The sequence below is a fragment of the Oncorhynchus gorbuscha genome, linkage group LG01 (genome assembly GCF_021184085.1).
Source record: "Oncorhynchus gorbuscha isolate QuinsamMale2020 ecotype Even-year linkage group LG01, OgorEven_v1.0, whole genome shotgun sequence".
NCBI classification, from domain to species: domain Eukaryota; kingdom Metazoa; phylum Chordata; class Actinopteri; order Salmoniformes; family Salmonidae; genus Oncorhynchus; species Oncorhynchus gorbuscha.
The window spans coordinates 61,215,399-61,234,321 of record NC_060173.1 but is presented as its reverse complement, the minus strand read 5'-3'; the positions used below and the strand labels follow the sequence as shown (position 1 = coordinate 61,234,321).

General features: G+C 42.3%; 1 protein-coding gene across 1 annotated transcript; it reads left to right on the top strand.

Moving 5' to 3' along the window:
• The first annotated feature begins 10,412 nt into the window (after positions 1 to 10,412).
• On the top strand, positions 10,413 to 17,122 carry igf2b (insulin-like growth factor 2b). The gene is made up of 4 exons (XM_046357939.1): positions 10,413 to 10,601; positions 11,422 to 11,572; positions 13,592 to 13,773; positions 15,292 to 17,122. Exons 1-4 carry the CDS (start codon positions 10,527 to 10,529, stop codon positions 15,526 to 15,528), a joined length of 645 nt encoding a protein of 214 aa, XP_046213895.1. The 5' UTR covers positions 10,413 to 10,526; the 3' UTR covers positions 15,529 to 17,122.
• Positions 17,123 to 18,923: the final 1,801 nt, after the last annotated feature.

Sequence of the window (18,923 nt, the reverse complement as noted above, 5' to 3'; positions counted from 1 at the left end):
GGGTGCTGAGCACACACCCTTGTGGGGCCCCTGTGTTGAGCGGCCCAGTACTGAGGATGGGTTTTTCAACCTGTTCCGTTAATGCTCACAGTCCCTGGCAGGGTGTTCCACAACACTTGATTAAGTGGTGTTTCAAAACACTGTGTCATTTCTCAAAACATCTCAGGATGATGTGCTTCAATACTCCAGCAAAATTAAGGTTTTGTCTCCCTTCCGTTGCCACTAGTTTTAATGTTACAAAGTACCTGATTTTAACAATGTACTAGCTGTCAAAAGTAATGACATAAATTACAATATGTCATAACTATACTTCATGTCCATGGCTTGTTGACAGTTGCTACTAATTGAAGCCGATTGAATTTACCATGTTCATTAAACCCGGTCACTTTCACTTTCACAGTCAAGGCTGTGACTATCAGCAAAGAGCCTTGTCTGACTCTTTGTATGGGAAAAAGAGTACAGTGCAGCACACCATCAATCAAGAATACTCTAATGTCTTCTGACAAATGCACCCTGGGTCCCTTTACAAGAACAAGTATTCACTTCAACTGACAAACTTTTCCATCTTCCAGTCTGGATCTTAAATGTACCATTTCCTCCTTTTTCTCTGCGATATTCAATACCGGCAGCTCTCTCCCAAGCCAGACACTGACTGAGTGGGGGGGGGTTCCATGCAGCTCTGCCGTTTACATCCATCCACCTCTTTCCCTCTCCCTCTCTTTCTCCCGCTCTCTTTCGCACTTTTTGAGGCATTGAGGCATTTTACAAGGCCCAAACTCTGACACCACATTCCACACACATGAGCGCGGAAATGAAGAAGTTGTTGGTATTATTTAAAGTTACTTTGGCACACCAAGGGCTTAAATGCAAGGAAATATTCTGCACTCACACCTAGGCTACACTTGAGACATCTGTGGCACTGCGTTGTGTGACAAAACGGCACAATTTAGATTGGCCTTTTATTGTCCCCAAGCACAAGGTGCACATGTGTAATGATCATGCTGTTTAATCAGTTTCTTGATATGCCACACCTGTCAGGTGAATGGATTATCTTGGCAAAGGAGAAATGCTTACTAAATGGGATGTAAACAAATTTGTGCACAAAATTTGAGAGAAATAAGCTTTTTGTGCGTATGAGAAATTTCTGGAATGTTTTATTTCAGCTCATGAAACATGGGACCATCATACATTGGAAGATAGAGGAAGATACGTGTTTCTGATGATGTCACCTGGAAACACTTTTGACGTTATCTGGGTCTTTGCCTGCACACAGTTGGTTAAAATCACAATGCACAGCAGATGATGTCAAAAGTATTTCTGATGACATCATCAGGAAAACTTTTTTTATTTTATTTTTTTACATCATCTAGTGCACATTGTTTTGACTACAAAACACACAAACCTGCTGTTTTCACATATGTTGATGTTGGGGTGGTGCTGGAGATTATGAATATGAAGTTGAGAAGGATGAAGATATTCTTTGGTACTTTTGTATACTTTTTAACCAGTGCCCGCCCACGAGCCAAAAGTGGTCCCCGAAAATTGCGTAATACATCACAAATGCGCTCTCTCTCACTCGACTGTGTCTGCGTCTTGCTAGCTGTCACTCAAATGGCGAGGGGCTGAAGCTCATTGGTTGAAACCCGATTTGATAAAATGGTGCCGCACAGCTTAAAAAACTATTTACAGCAACCCCATCCACATATTACTGATGTCACAAACAGTCGAATGAGATAATATAATTCACTTTACCATTTTATTTCTCCACAGTCTAACAGAGAGCTACTGCTGGACACAACAGACTGGCCATTCAGGGCCTTCTGCGTCTATAAATGGCAAAGTTGGACAACGGTGTATGAGCAGACCTTTGGCTGAAGGTTGAGAGGGGTCGTGTTGCATCCCCCCCACCCCCACCGGGGCTGAAGGTTGAGAGGGGTCGTGTTGCACTCCTCCAACCACCCCACCAACCATCCCACCCCCACCCTGCCACCACAAATCTCCTCCTTCTCTCTCTCGGCTTGGGTCTGTGGCCTGTCCTGGCCAGGCCCTTCACTAAACATTGGCAGCCTTACAGGGCCACCTCTGCTACTGCTGCAGGTCCCATAGTAGGCTCCAGGATCCAGGGATCAGGGCCAAGGGGGCCCCAAGGAACATGGTTCAGGCCAGGCTCAGAGAACCTTTCACTGGACTGATCCATTCTGACTCTGGCCCTCTCATGTCCCCATAACAGAACTGCTCTAGGATACCTCCTGTCTGCTTTAGCACACCCTCTGTTCCCCCCAAAACAATACACTGGTTCCAGGTCTGCCAAACCCAACTCTCTTTTTCTCAGACACATCCAGACACACATGCGCGCGCACAGGTACACACACACTGGTTGTCTCTCAGCTCTCCTCTCTCCACGAAGCCACCAATATTCTGACCCCTCTGCTGCTGGTATCCCTGCTGTTACCTCACGCCCTACCCCCCACCCACTTTTCACCCATTTTGATACCCTGATACCCCTCTCCTCTCCAGTGATACCCCCCTCTCCACCCCCTTCCTCTATGCTGCTCTAGTGCACTCTCTCAGGAGGACCCATTAACAAACACATCAGCTGTGAGATCAACAGGCACAAATGCAAATCTCCGACACCTGACAAAGGGTTCTGGTGGCACAGATCCAACGCAAGTCAATGGTAACTGTATTAGCATTTTCACGGTTCATGTCTAAATCATCTATAGGTTACTTCTTTAACCCTCCTGCTGTGTTCTGGTCGAATTGGACCTATTTACAAGTTTTCTCTCTGAAAAAATGTAGTTAATTTAATCTGAAGGTTCCATGACTTTATCCACACAGGACAAACTTTCCCCAATAGAATCTTTCCCCCAAGGGAACCACACCTGTTGGTATTCTCACAAATAATTGCTTCATTGTTTCAATAATATATAGAACTTTTCTCGCAGCTCTGGTACATAAAGCTTTTTTGAGGCCTTGCTCACAATTCATTCTGTGGCCGCACAATGACCAAACGGTATACGTATGTGAGGCTCTTGATCATACCTTTGATCATGACACCGGTGAGGAGAGAGAACAGGAGACTGACAGTGAAGATGCATTAGAGGAGGAAGTGTCAGAAGTTGAAGACAACACAGAATATGATCCAGACCAAGAGACAACCGATGTGGAACAATCCAGCGATGTGGAAGAGGGCCCTGCTGAGGATGTTGTTACATTCCGGGTCAAAGAATGGGAATTTGTCCTGGTCTTCATCCCCAGCTGAGAGGAGAGGTCTGCTGTCGGCTGAAAATGTTATCAGGATGATCCCAGGGCCAACGAGATACGTCATATCCTGGGTGATGACATAAAATCCTGCCACTATTTACATTTTTTAAATTGTTTCAAAACAAACGTCCTTGTTAGACTTTGACACAAAGTAGTCTGTGATAAATAGCACAATATGTCTCATCTGAGTATTTGTTATAGCCAAATTCAAAAACGAGTTGTATGAGCTCAGGTCAATGAGGCCTACAGGCCATAAATAGCACGTAGAAGTTCAAAACGTATAATGTTCACAAGAACTTAAGTTGATAAAAATATCTAGCACAACATTAGGTGATAATATATGTATTATTATGGATTTATAATCAGCTATAATGGAGTGGTCATTTTGGACCGGGAACACAGAATTAATTCATATGAAACGAACACAACAGGAGGGTTAATGTAACGAACCTCGTCCTCCTCTTCGGAGGAGGAGAAGCGAGAAGGATGGGAGGACCAAAAAGCAGCGTGGTAAGTGTCCATAATGTTTATTTAAAACATAAACTGAACACTAAGAAATACAAAACAATAAACGTGAAATGAACGAAACAGTCCCGTGTGGCGACAAACACTGACATGGAAGACAAACACCCAACACCCAAAAGTGAAACCCAGGCTACCTAAGTATGATTCTCCATCAGGGACCATCATTGACAGCTGCCTCTGATTGAGAACCATACCAGGCCGAACTCAAAAACCAACATAGAAAAACAAACATAGACTGCCCACCCAACTCACGCCCTGACCATACTAAAACAAAGATAAAATAACAGAACTATGGCCAGAACGTGACAGTTAAGTTACACAATCCATTTTTAGACACTTTAGGATGATTTGGACTTTAAGCCTGAAAATGCTAATACAGGTACTATTGTCTTGCATTGGATTTGGGATTAGAAAGTTAGCATTTAAAACAGTGACCAGCTAAACAAAACCAAAGCATGGATTGCTGTCATACCTTGTCCATAGACTGAACAGGGTAAGGGAATCCTATTCCTTTGCTAGTCAGATGATTCTTGATGTAACCACCTAACTAACTTAAAAACAGTTTGGATGAAACATCAACACCCTATGCAAAATAAGCTAAAACTTTTAAAAAGTGAACTATCCCATGATAACAATAACCCTTTTCCAATGTAAAACATGTTTACAACATTTTCATTTCAACAAGCAATAGCCATCACAAACTGGTCTTGCTGGATGACTATTCGTATTAAATGTCCCTGTTTATGAATCTAGTAATAAGATCTGTCACAAGTGGGTCACGTGTTGGCTGATGTAAGCACTGCTGAAGAAGACTGTTGTGTCTGTATTATGTGTCAGAGGGATCACACTCTATGGAATAACTGCATGAATAGTAGCTATGAGTTACACCTAATTTGAAGGTAGGCTTCCAAAACTGCTTCTAAAACAAATTCGGATTAAATTAAGTACATTATTCATGACACAATTTAAACAACAAAAACAAATGATGTACATTGATTAATACATAAGTTGTATGAATAACATTTTGTATGTTTAACATTATTAAACATTATTACGCATGATTAAATGCGACTAAATGGTTAAATGAAATAAGTATTTAATGTATTCAATAATATGTATAACTCTTACAAGTTACTTGAGAGTCCATATATTTGGAAGAGCATCTGTTGATTTGTCAGTAAATAGAATAATGAGAGCTTTAATTCCATCAGTAAATAAAGAGAACGACAAAGGGGAAAATCACTTTCCCTCTCAATTCTCGGGTGCAATTTACCCTATGTACAAAACAACATCCTAGAGGTACCCTGTCCAGAAGTTAAAAAAACTAAATACGTATGCACAGTAGATCTGAAAGAACTTGATACAGTAGGTAACAACAATAAGGTTGTAGCACCACTTTTCCCTCTCATAGGCTAGGTCCATAGATTGCCACATTGCTTATACCTATCCAGTCCTTTCAGATCTACACAACAAGTGTATCGAAGGCCAGGGGCTCGGGGCTGCTTCTGACCTAGGTCTCTCAGGTGATGGAAACTTCCCAGACACAGGGTTTGTCGGTGGGCTGTAAGCTATCGTCCCCTACCAGGGCTAAAACCAGTGGTGACAGGGACTCATGTTCCTCTCAGGTTGCTCTGCATCATTCTTACCCCCACAGCAGGCTCCCCGGATCGGGGTGTGAGGGTCAGAGGCAGGGGCTGGAGTTATTGGTGGAGGTTTGAGGGGAACGATGGGACGAGGTCTCCCTCTACTGCTGTTGCTGATGTCTAATGTGGCTTTTAGGTTTTAGCAACACTTTACACGACATAGCAATTAACCATTAGATAAGGGTATATACAGTGTAGCCTAATCAGCTATTTAATGATGTTGTATCAGCTACAGTATGTAAATACAAGTTACAGAATACTTGGCACTTTATCCCGTTTTCTCACTTCACATCTGTCCAGACAGAATGGAATTGTATTGACATTCTGAAATGTGAAAAATATGTGATAAAAATAAACGTTGAACATGCATCAGGCCTATATCGTCTTAGAATTTGCCACAATATTGACAGCCATTGCCAGTGTATGGGTCACATTCCAATTTTCCTCATTGAAAAGCAATGAGGAAATGAGATGAGGACAATTTTTCAGGAATTGGCTGAATTCTAATGGAATTGACCCCAACCCTGGTAATCAGTGTAACGAATCATGTAAAGAAGTAAACAGTTGTCTGTTGGACTAGGAGGGCTTGCAGGACTTGAGTTATCAGCATATAGTGATTTTAGGGGGGAAGGGAGACTGTCATCCCAACACATTTTTTTTTGACATTTGAGTCATTTAGTAGACCCTCTTATCCAGAGTGGCTTACAGTTAGTGCTTTCATGATAGCTAGATGGGACAACCACATTTTTCAGTAGAGTCAGAGCCATTACACCAAGAGATCCCAACCTCTCTTGACGAGGTCCTAAGTGTTGGCTTATGGTCGCTTCACTACCCCCTTCCTGGTTACAAGAAACGCAGGTGTGAGTACCCATGTCTACCGCTAGGGGGAGGGGTCAGCACAGGGATCTCGACACAAATCAGACTTGCAAGTCAGTCAATTACAACTATCTACTGTCAATACAGTTCTGAATGCATGTAAAATGGCTGTTTTACAAATGATTTGAGATTAAATTTACAGAAAACAAATAACTAAACATTTGAATTGAAATTAAATGTTTTTGAATGTCATTCTAGGATACACTTTTTTTTTTTTTACAAGATTAGTTGAACATTTGCCTTGGTAAATCATTACAAACAAACCACTAAAGATTTCTTCTCAAATCTATCGCCATTCAGTTTTTTCACCGAGTCAAACAACAAGTTAAAATATTCATCATCAAGTAACTAAAAATGTACTATCACCACATACTGTATTAGTTCTCATCCATATGTATGGGCTTTCTGACTAATTTGTTTAAGAGCAACAAGTCATTTGGCAACAGATTCTAATGAAAACACATTTTGCGCTCTTGGTAGTTGTTGCCCCTGGCTACAGATCTAGGATCAGATTGCTCTACCCAATCCTAACCTCTGTTGGGATAACTAAATACTGGACCCTGTTTTAGTGGTTATGAGGAGCAATGTGGAAACATTTTTACATCCTGCTTACCACAGGAGCTGGACATTAAAAAAAGACCCACTATAGAGAATGTTTGCTGCTCCCAGTGAGTGGACCTGGGCCTTGTTCGAATACTTAAAAAATGCGTTCCTCCTAAGTAATCACTGATTTGACACCATTGGAAAGGAGAATGTAAGGGTTCTACCACACAGCTTCCACCAATCCACATTATGTCAGAGTAGTGATTTACTTTAAGAAAAGTGGGAAGGAAGGACACATTTTTAAAGTACAGGGCCATTGTCTTTTCAAACAGGGATATTGTCTTTTCTCCACAGGGTTTTACAGACAGCAATCACAGTAAGACAAACAAGCAGGAATTCCTATCACAGCCACTAGGTGTCAGTCTAAAGATGTGTACATGAGGAGGCCCTCATTGGATTCTAACCCACTATCACTGGGAATCCTCTGACTCATTGTTCAGATGTGGCACTAGTGAATTTGGTTCAATAGATTGAACCAACTGGAACGCCTTTAGATATTTAGAGAATGGGGTTGTCTTCTGATTTCCCACACTACCTGTTTGCTCTCCCTAATGGATATAAAAGCATTGGATTGGTGTTTACATGGGCTAGAAGGAGTATCCACTCTATTTCTTACACCAATCCATGATAAATCCAAGAGGGAGTAAATGGAGAGAAGGGAAAATGGAACACAACCTAGGACTTAAGGACCTGATTGACAGGTAGTATATATGTCATTGGCCTATTCCTATTCCTGTTCCTTTTTTAAAAATTGTATTTATTTAACTTGGCAAGTCAGTTATGAAGAAATTCTTCTTTACAATTTTACTAGGCAAGTCAGTTAAGAACTAATTCTTATTTTCAATGACAGCCTAGGAACAGTGGGTTAGTTAACTGCCTTGTTCAGGGGCAGAACAACAGATTTGTACCATGTCAGCTCAGGGATTTGAACTTGCAACTTTTCGGTTAATAGCCCTCTAACCACTAGGCTACCCTGCCGCCACAATGAAGGCCTACCCCAGCCCTATGGGACTCCTAATCACAGCTGGTTGTGATACAGCCTGGAATCAAACCAGGAGCTGTAGTGACACCTCTAGCACTGAGATGCAGTGGCTTAGACCACAGCGCCACTCGGGAGCCCAGTGAGTAATAGCCACTAGGGAAACCAATCTCGAAGGAAGAATACCTCCTCCCATCCTCTCCCCTCCTATCCTCCACTCCCCTCCTTATTGTACTTGATGGATCCCTCTCTCTCTCTCTCTCTCTCTCTCTCTCTCTCTCTCTCTCTCTCTCTCTCTCTCTCTCTCTCTCTCTCTCTCCTGTTTGGGAACGTACACCCTTTACTCATTCCCAACAAACGGCACAAATGGCAATGACATCATCAAAATATGATGCAGAAAGCTGGTGTCATCAGAGCCATATACATCTCTATATGACTCTGAATTACATATCCGTCTGTGACGTAATTACCTTGTCAGAAAATGTTACCCATCTACCAAATGAGAATCATTTCAAGCAAATTATTGCAAACGGACTTAAACTTAGTCCTTAGTATAGTTGCATGACAATTATTACAGTTAATAATGATATTATAATAAGTAAGTACTCATGTTTTGCAGTTATTAGTACCTAAAGATTTTCAATGATGTTATCCACTTATTCAGCACACTTTGGGGATGATATTATGAATGGGGTTTTGTTATGTCCATACACTTTAGCTTGCCTGTATTGAAACAATTATGGATGTAAAATACGCATATTTCTTTATATATAAGGCATTGCTGATGCTTTCAGGCATCATTGATTGCACCTGTAATGTCAAATCATTTCAATGTTTTGATATACATTTGATGTTAAACCAACAACTTGTGATAAAATAAATGGATGTTTAGAATTCAATATTTATGTTGAAATATTCATAAAAATCTATTAGAAAAGTTTGGTATAATATTCCAAAATGACATCAGCCGTCAGCCAAGTTTTCCCTTTGATGGCTGTTAAGATGATTATTTAGAAGGGTAGAATCATCAGAGAACACAGACAGAACATTATAATGATGCACAAACAAAAGGAATTTGTTTAAGAGTCATTGCCATATAGTAGAGCCGTAGGCACAGTGCAGATACAATAATCAATGAATTTGTTGCACAGCTTGTCATAAATTGCTGTGTGATAAAACCTATGGAACCAGGTTGGAAAAAGAAGAAGCTATTTCTGATCGATGTGCAATATTACATTTTGAATGAGTTTGGGTTGCCCTCTGATAACAACAACAATTCGATTTTTTTTCCTGAGGGAACTTCACTTTCCATTGAAATGAAATTGAATGAATTTAAAATGAATTATTTTAATGAATTATATGAATTATTTCAGGTAATTGAGCAAAATACAGACCTAGTCCATTGTGCAGATCAAATCTTCCTGTCCAACCACAAGCACCATGTCCTTCCCTTTACTAGAGTTAGTTCATAGATTCACAGGTGATATCAAAGTCCACTTTCACATTGCAGAGCTCCGTGTCTCTCTGTCTCTGCTTTTTTTCTGACCTCTGCAACACTGGCCAACGGCTCCCACAGTGTCAATGTCAGTTCCATGTCACAAGCTAAGTCAACAGACCTCTTGGCAGCATCCACCTATAGAAGGAAACTACAAGTGCTTTTTAAACCTGCTGCCTCAGATGACTGTATTGTTCACTTCCATCGCCGCCTGACATTTACATACGCTTGTTAAAAAGTAGCCATTGTACACTCCATTTGCAGCCTACTCTCTCATTTATCCTTTACAATAAAGAATTAAGTGTCTCACTTGGCCAGTATTGACAATTTAGGACAATTTAGGACAATGTTTGAAGAAGAGTCATCCATTCTGTGTTAAATCGTTATTTTATTTTGTATAGTGTATTAAGAGTTCTTAAGCTATGTAGAATGGTATTATGTTGGGGGTTGAGACAATGGGATGATTCTGTAAGGTGTTCCAGGAAGCTCATTTTCAGGAAGAGTCCCACTTTACCAATACTAACACTAAATGTGGAAAATGACTATGGAATTGTTCCATATTGGATCACTGAATCTCTCTCTCCGTCTCTCTGTCGTTGTCTCTCTCTGTCACACACACAAACACACACACACACACACACACACACACACACACACACACACACACACACACACACACACACACACACACACACACACACACACACACACACACACACACACACACACACACACACACACACACACACACACACACACACACACACACACACACACACACACACACACACACACACACACACACACACACACACACACACACACACACACACACACACACACGCGCACTCTCTTTCGCTCTCTCTCTTGCACTTTTCCGTAGAGTGTCGTTGGACCACTTATCTTGACCGCGAGCCCTCTCGGTCGGTTCAGACATGCGCGGGGAGTGGGCATGGAGAAGGGGGGAGGTAAGGGGCGGGTTTAGGTATATAATACTTCTCCCTGAGAACTTTTGCCTGTCGCCTGGTCTTTGGGACAGCCTCTCACTCAACATCTCTATAGCCCTCACCAACTGGGAAACTAACTCAACTGCAACCTCTCCAACCAAATAACGCTCAACGTTAGATTACTGCCAATTGACATGGAAACCCAGAAAAGACACGAACACCACTCAGTTTGCCACACCTGCCGGAGAACGGAAAACACAAGAATGAAGGTAATCTATGGAGACCCAACACTTCTTGCTCTTCTGCTTGTTTTATGCAAGTAAAACAATCATTATTTCTACATTGCAAAAACATCGAATACGCTGGCTGGGACAACCTCTCCGGGCTTTTACCCGAGCTTGTTTTTTTTGTGTGTGTTTGCGCGTTTTGGTGAGAAGGGACAATTTGAGAACACGGTGAAATATAAATAACTTGACGAGGTGAGAATGTTGAAGGTGCAGATATTGAGATGGGTTGATTCTTGCATTTAGCTACCTTACAATACCGTCACTTTTAAGATCCTTACTCTGGGCACTGTTGTGCCGAAACATGATCTTCTCCACTCGCATCTTCTTAGTGCGTCCCTTTGCTGAACTCGGGACAAACAGGAGAGACCTCAAAGACCGCTAGGGGGCGAGTCCTGCGGGTGTTAGAGCTCAATCTCCCCGCTACCAGAGGGTGAGCTAGGGGGAATATATGCTGAGTATGGGGATTGAGATGGTTGCCGATTGAATAGCATGTCTTGCAACTTGTTGAGCCGGTTGTGTAAGCGTTCAGCAGAGATATGGTATCTTTTCCCACAGGATAAGCAACTCTTCGAGTTGCAAATAGGGCGATAGCTGATCACTGCGTAAAGTACAGCTCAAATACAAAGTAGCACATAATTAAAATGTTTAATTGCGCCAGACTTTTAACTGTAAAAAAATTACAATTTTGTTTTACGCATCATATTGGATACATTTCAAGACGCCGTATGTTATTTGTGAGGGTCGTTTATGCAAGATATTGATTAGAAGCTTATTTATTATTTATGTTGTGTTCTCTCCTCAGGTCAAGATGATGTCTTCGTCCAATCGAGTGCTGGTCATTGCGCTGGCACTTACTCTGTACATCGTTGAAGTGGCCTCGGCAGAAACGCTATGTGGAGGAGAACTGGTGGACGCGCTGCAGTTCGTCTGTGAAGATAGAGGATTCTATTTCAGTAGGTTCCACTTATACCCGCTGTAACTTTTATTTCCGAGTGTTTCCCCTTTTATTTTCTTCTGGCTTTCCCAACTACATTGACTGTCTCTCGCTCTCGTGTTCCTGTACTGAGAGCACATCTTTGTGTCTGTCACTGTGTGTGGTATGCTTGTGTTCGCTCACTTTCACACACACACACACACACACACACACACACACACACACACACACACACACACACACACACACACACACACACACACACACACACACACACACACACACACACACACACACACACACACACACACACACACACACACACACACACACACACACACACACACAACCAGCTGTGTTTCGCTGCGATGTGTCTGAAGACGAAAGCCTTTGCGATACTACTGAGTGGACGCATTCTGTTGCTGTAGCCTACCTCCGATTGCATATGAAAGGGCGGCGAGCAGGGAAGGCACACACAACTCAATGCGACACAATGGGCCACTTGTTTACCACACATTCCGTGGGGGAAAGTAATAGCACCCAAGAGGCATACCAGTCACCTCACCACGAATGTTCCCAGGCTATAGGCAACCACACTGCGTTTGATCTAGATTTGAAGGATGCAATGATTTCGGTTGAGGGAGGATTACTACGGTACTATTATTAATAGCCCTGTTATTGCTCTTCTAGTAGACTTCATCTAGACTATAGCATATAGTAACAATGATGTGATTGTTATTATTAGCTGACCCAAAATGAATTTTTACAATAACTTGTACATGCAGTTATCAGTATGTAGAACTGAGATGGTTCCTGTCCTCTCTTCCCCGTCTTCTCCTCTTCCCCTGACACAGGCAGCAAAAACTAAAGGTGGACAATTTCACTTTGAAAAAAAAACATTTGTCATCTCCCACCCAATGGCATTGACAAAAAAATCTTTGTGCTGCTGCTTGCTAAGAGAGGTCATTATCCAATTTGGGCCGACATAGATGGGCCCCCCCTTCTCCCCCCCTGGTTCACCCTTTCCTTTTCTCTCATGTTCCTCTCTTCCTGCAATGAAACACTGGTCTGGCCTCTCCTGAGGTTTCTCCAACATTGTGTAGGGGGTTGAAGAAGGACTTCAAAACAAGGCTGTTATTGATCATGGATAGTACTCCCCTGTGCCACGTCTTACTTAACCCCCCACCTCTCTCCCTCTTCTCATACCCCCACCCCCCCTTTCTGTCTCTCTTTTCTCATACCTCTCTCTCTCATATCTTCTCATTCACTCTTTTCCTTTCTGCCTCCCTTGCGTGATCTACCTCTTTGCCGATAGATCATGCAAGGCACTCACACTCTCAATGTCTTTCAGGTGCGTTTCTCTCCATTCTATTTCTTCCTCTCTTCTTCTGTTCCTCTCCCTCTATCTGCGCTCCTCCTGTCTTTCCCCAGCCTTTCAGATGTACTGTATGTGGACTCCCCCTCCCCCTTTCCCTCTGCTGAGTTGGCAAGGGATAAGATCAAAGGAGAGTGTCCATGTTGTGTGTTTACTCACCCAAATAGTGAGGGTTTCAGATCTATGTGTCTCTTTGTCTGTATTTGGCTATGTGTGTCTCTGTCTTTCTCTCTCCTTGGCTGTGTGAGTATGTGCTTGGCGGTGTGTCTCTCGTCTCTGTGCTCGGTTATGTCTCTCTGTGCTTGGCTGTGTTGTGTCTGCATATTCTACAGTGTGTGAGGAGTATTTACTGCTGTATTTACCCACTAAAGGACTTCTGGATGGCTTAATTAAATACCATAACAAGATGACCACTTCCAAAAACAAACACACCAACAAACAAACATCAACTTTTGTCAGAGTTGGGCTCAGATAGCCTTTTATCCTGTGTTTGGTCAAAGTGAAGTGGGCCAATTGGATCTGTCAATTGGGGGGAAACATTATGGATTTGATGGATTTGGCCAAACTGCCAACGCTGCTATCTTAATTCACTTTCATTGTAATTGAATTACAAGTCTCTCCTCTCCTAATGACCTCACTCTCCCTTCCTCTCTCTTTCTGCAGGTAGGCCAACCAGCAGGTCTAACAGCAGACGCTCCCAGAACCGTGGTATCGTGGAGGAGTGTTGTTTCCGTAGCTGTGACCTCAACCTGTTGGAGCAGTACTGTGCCAAACCTGCCAAGTCAGAGAGGGACGTGTCGGCCACCTCTCTACAGATCATTCCCATGGTGCCCACAATCAAACAGGTACGGCCTGTATGGGAAAACCAGGAAACCAGTCCTACCTGTCCTCCTCTGTCCTTGACCTGTCCGTGTGTGTCCCTATCTATCCCCACATCTCCCTTGTCTCCGTTCCACCGTGTGCTGAACCCGTATGCCCCCATCTGTGGGAGTGTCGATAAAGCCGTTTGAGGGTTGTGTTATCTTGCGAAAATAGTCGGTGGTAAGCAAGTATCTCCTTCCGAGACTGCTGACCGGGGTGGAAAACACCAGGGCCCGAGAGTACATTTGGGTAGAGCGGATAAGGTTCAACTGCAGGTTGGTCACAGCTGGTGGGAAAGTGAGCAGATTAGAAAATGTTGTTGTAACACGTTACACCTGCCTGTTTAGGGTCAGATCCATTCAGCCCCCTCCAAAACAACCCCAAACAAAGAACATCAAGTTCCTTTTTTCAACATTTGCAATGTGCCTCGATTAGTCATGGAACACTAGATGCTCCAAAATGTGCATACATTTGGCACCCTTCACTGAAACGGCAATAGCTATCGAGCCCTGAGAAACAGCCACTGTGAATCAAGTCAAAAGCGTGCACACGAACACTTCAAAAGAAGCTGCAGGCTTTCTAACTCTGTGAACAACAACCTCAACTGTGGGCAGCATTCCAAAACTCTTAAATGTCTTCCTCTTCTCATCTCCTGTTCTTTACGACTACCCCCTCAGGGCTGGATAGATAGATATCCCTCCGTTTTGACTTTCAACTGCCATTTAATGTCAACATCAGTTGGTTGTGAAATAAGGTGGCGATAGGACTATTTAGGACAGCTAATGACTGTTTAAGACCGTTTAGGACTATTTGACTGTTTAGGTATGTTAAAGACTAATGGTACATGTCTACTAGGTGTTGTGAGTGCAAGGGGGATATGTTGGGACACATCCCCAGTCGTGCCTTGGCAGTGAAACGAGTTGACTGCTCTCTCTCTCGCCCAGATGTTTCCAGGCTGGGGAGTGAATGGGGAGATAAACTGCAATTGATGTGTGTGTGTCTAGAGAGAAAGAGACACTTTCACACAGAGTACTCTCAAAGTGGCATGACCCAAACAAGCCATTCAGGGTGGAGTAGTAGTTGCGCATAAATTCTGCCCCCACCCACCCATTCTCTATCTCTCTCATATGCATGCGCACACACACACAAACAACCCCCCTCCCCCTCTGCATGGGGATTTCCCAGTCTCACCGTTTTAAGGAATTGGCCAGGGATAGTGTTTTTTCACCGGAATGTGTTTACTGCCGAGATAGGTGTGTGTTGGGGGAGGGGTCATTTAGTGAACAATGAATGTGTGGTCACATTGAGATAGTCTCCCGCATTCCCTCAGACATTATGATGAGGGGGCGGAGCCGAGCTCTTGTTGACAACTTCCTTTAGGGGTTGTCAGGGGAAAAGAGCCGTTGTAATCAGAATCAGCGGCGACCTTCAAAGGTACGGTGAGCTCCAAATGTAACGGCAATTCTTTAAACTCTCTCTCCCTCTTTTTCCCAACTCCACAGGATGTCCCAAGAAAACATGTGACTGTGAAGTATTCCAAATATGAGGCGTGGCAGAGGAAGGCTGCTCAGCGGCTCCGGAGGGGCGTCCCGGCCATCCTCAGGGCCCGGAAGTTCCGGAGGCAGGCGGTGAAGATCAAGGCCCAAGAGCAGGCGATGTTCCACCGGCCTCTGATCACCCTGCCCAGCAAGCTTCCCCCAGTCCTGCCCCCCACGGACAACTACGTCAGCCACAATTGAGCCTCCTCACCAGCACCCCAACTCCCCCATCGAAAGCCCTTTGCACAGACAACGAGTTTGGAGGGAGATGAAGAAGAAGAAAAAAAGACTAGGGGATTATAGCTTTGTCTCTGACGTCATTTCTGTGGCAAGTCCTCGTTTGACCTTTCCCCCCACCCAGCCCACCCCCAAATCCCGTCCGAGCCCACCAACCAACCAACCAACCAACCCCCCACCCACCCCCTGCCCATCTACTACTTTTTGACCCAAACCTACCCTAGACCCCCTCACCCAGACACTCAAACATATGTTCACATTCCTCCTGTCCTGACTCTCACTCTTGCGCTCTCTCTTTCATTCACCGACACAAAAGACACCAACACAATCAATGAACAAAAAGTGAACTATTTGGCTGAATGCAATTTAGGTGGATCCTTAAATTTAAAAAAAAGAAAGAAAGGAAGAAAGAAAAGAAAGATGAAAGAGCTCTATGGCTTGCAAGTGTCAAGGGGACAGCAGGCGGAATGTTTTTTGTCCTTGTGGAAGACAACAGAAAGTGAAGAAACGGCTTGCATAAAAGAGCGCTTTCCCGAAGCAGAAAAATGATCTCTCTGTTAGTCCTTTTTGTTATTAGTTTGCACCTCTAACTATAAATGGACTTCCACACTGTAAGGAATTATTTTGTAAAATTAGATTCCTGTTCCAGCACCTTTTAATCACAAACAAAAAGCAGAAAAATAAGTCTGCAAAATTGCACATCGCCACGGATTACGTCAAAGGAAAGAAAAAAAAAGCACTATTTTTTTATGAACAATGAACGTGTAGCTTAAAAAAAATGTCATGGTGCTAGCTTTTAGGATGGACTCGAGAGAAGAAGGGGTTGAAAAGCACGTTTTTTTTCCCGCTTTTAATGAATATTAAAACTTTCCGTTTTAAGGAAAGTGTGACTTTAAAAAGGAGAATAAAAGACGGTGCGTGCTAGCACAATGCGCTAACAGCTCCCTTGAGGAAGTGGTAGGGGGACCTGAGACCCACTCCCCTCTCCGTTGGCCCCCAAGGCCCTACGAGAACTGGGAGCAGTGTGGGGACATAACAGGACATTATGGACCGCCTGGATTGGAACAGTAGTTTGACTTCTTGTTCCGGGACAGTACTTCCTGTTTTGTCGTGGCTTTGAAGAACCCTGGCCTGCTCTGGAAGGAAGTGACACGTTAATATGGACACAGAACGAGTGGGATAATGATGATAATATTTTGGGATTTTGACATATTTCTTTTTCTTTTCACATCTGTGTTTCAAGGAGAGAAAAAAAGTTAAACCCTGTCAGTTTCTGGTACCGTGACATTCCTGCTTTTTGCGAAATAGGCATTTTTTTGGTTAAAACATTTTGTCCATCGTTATTGTTATAATATTATTCTACAGTTTTTAAGAAAGGCACAAATTTCAATTCAAAGGGAAAAAACAGCAATAATGTCAACTAACATTTTATTTTTAATTGTATATCAGTAGTATTCTCATGCTTTTGCCTGAAAACAAATACTTGAATATATATATATATATGTGTGTGTATATATACATGTGTATATATAAATGTGTATATATATATGTACATGTGTGTGTATATATATATGTATGTGTATCTATATATATATACATATATATATATATACATATATATATATGTACAGTGTGTGTATATATGTATATATATATGTACATGTGTGTGTATATATATATATGTATGTGTATCTATATATATATACATATATATATATATATATATATATATATATGTACAGTGTGTGTATATATATATATATATATATATATATATATATATATATATATATATATATATATATATACACACACATACATACATAAAATTAGTTTCCAGGGACGTTGTGTTATTTTCTTTTAGTCTGAGCTGTATCTTGCGTAATGAGCCGCCAAGCTTTTTTGTTTGTTTGTTGAAATACAAATAAGGGCACTGTATAAAGGCATTATTTATTTTGTTATAAAAATATATATGAAAAATTGGTCCAAATAATATACATAGCACTGATGCTCAACTGACAGATTTATTTTGTATGATCTCTTTTTTCCCATTTGACTTGTAATTCTTTTTGTAGATGCTTTGTACCAAAAAATTTCTTTTTTTTTCATTTTCATTTGCCACAGAGTTACTTTAAATTAATATTTTAATAGTAGAATAGCCTGGATTGCTTAGGTATGTTATGTCACAGAAATAGGCACATACTCTGACTACACAGGTCGGCATGGACGTTTAGAAGCCTGGATGGGAAAAAGGAACATACCCATGACTGACCTGATTGCAAATACCAGTTCAACAACATTATGCGTTGATTGTACACAACCCACTACGTTTTAAACCACTTTAGTATTGCTGGCCAGAGACTATGACAAGAGGGTCTATTGTCATAGTTGTATTAGAGACTTCCGTTCTGATTGGCTCTTGGGGATTGGAGAGCACCTTACCCTTCCTCCCAGTGCAGTCTGGGTAACTTGCATGTGCTGGTGGTCAGTCAGTGTGGTGGGCACCCTGCTCTGGATTTGATGATGTCACTGTGACATTTGGCCATAAGTCAAACAAAGGTCACCTACAGCAATCTCAACTCTCACTCATCCTCTCTCAATCCCTTTCTTATTCAACAACATTCCCCAGATGTTCTATCTGCCTTTTGCCATGGGAACAGGAGTGCATTATTCCTCCCATACCACCCCTTCCCTGATCTATCATCAACATGTATTTGATGAAGGGCTACCAGTTTTGAAGCAGTTGAACTACTCAGGAAAATCTTTGGTATCTAAAGAGAGAGATGTGTAGTTGTTGTTGAGTTGACGGGATGAAGTAGTATAGTGGGATTAGGGCGACAGATCTCTAAGCCATATCTGGCAACAGTGACACTGCTCTCCAGGTGACAAACCACTGCTCCCCTTGCACTATAGGCTCCATGGAAGTCTGTGCCACAACTTTTTTTTCCATGCTATTTTATATGATTTTGGCCCATAAAATGGATGGATATTTAACGGATACTCGTCCCAGTAGGGGTAGAGGTGAATCGAGCCAATACTGAATATCCTCTCTCTTCCCCTCCACCTTAAGAGGGCCCTAACCTAGCCTATGAACTACGACCTTTATGACCCCCATGCCTATATGTCCTGTCTTTGACTCTATATTCCACTTGTGTAACAAAGCAGTGCAATTATTATTATTATTATATTTCCCAGACGGTTATGTATCTTGTTTCCAGACAGTGACAACGACATGGTTTATTTTTTATTTTATTTGAAATTTGTTCTTCCTGGTAGGACTGCATTCACTATTGTATTGTTCATACAGGCTACTATAGTGTTCTTTTGAATGGCGTGGAAGACAACCACTTCTTTGCGCT

What these genes read in the sequence shown, in the direction of transcription:
- igf2b (XM_046357939.1), top strand. Translation starts at nt 10,527, where the DNA reads ATGGAAACCCAGAAAAGACACGAACACCACTCAGTTTGCCACACCTGC. An exon ending in AGATAGAGGATTCTATTTCA is followed by an intron (nt 11,573 to 13,591) that starts GTAGGTTCCACT and finishes CTCTTTCTGCAG; the next exon opens with GTAGGCCAACCAGCAGGTCT. An exon ending in TGGTGCCCACAATCAAACAG is followed by an intron (nt 13,774 to 15,291) that starts GTACGGCCTGTA and finishes CCAACTCCACAG; the next exon opens with GATGTCCCAAGAAAACATGT.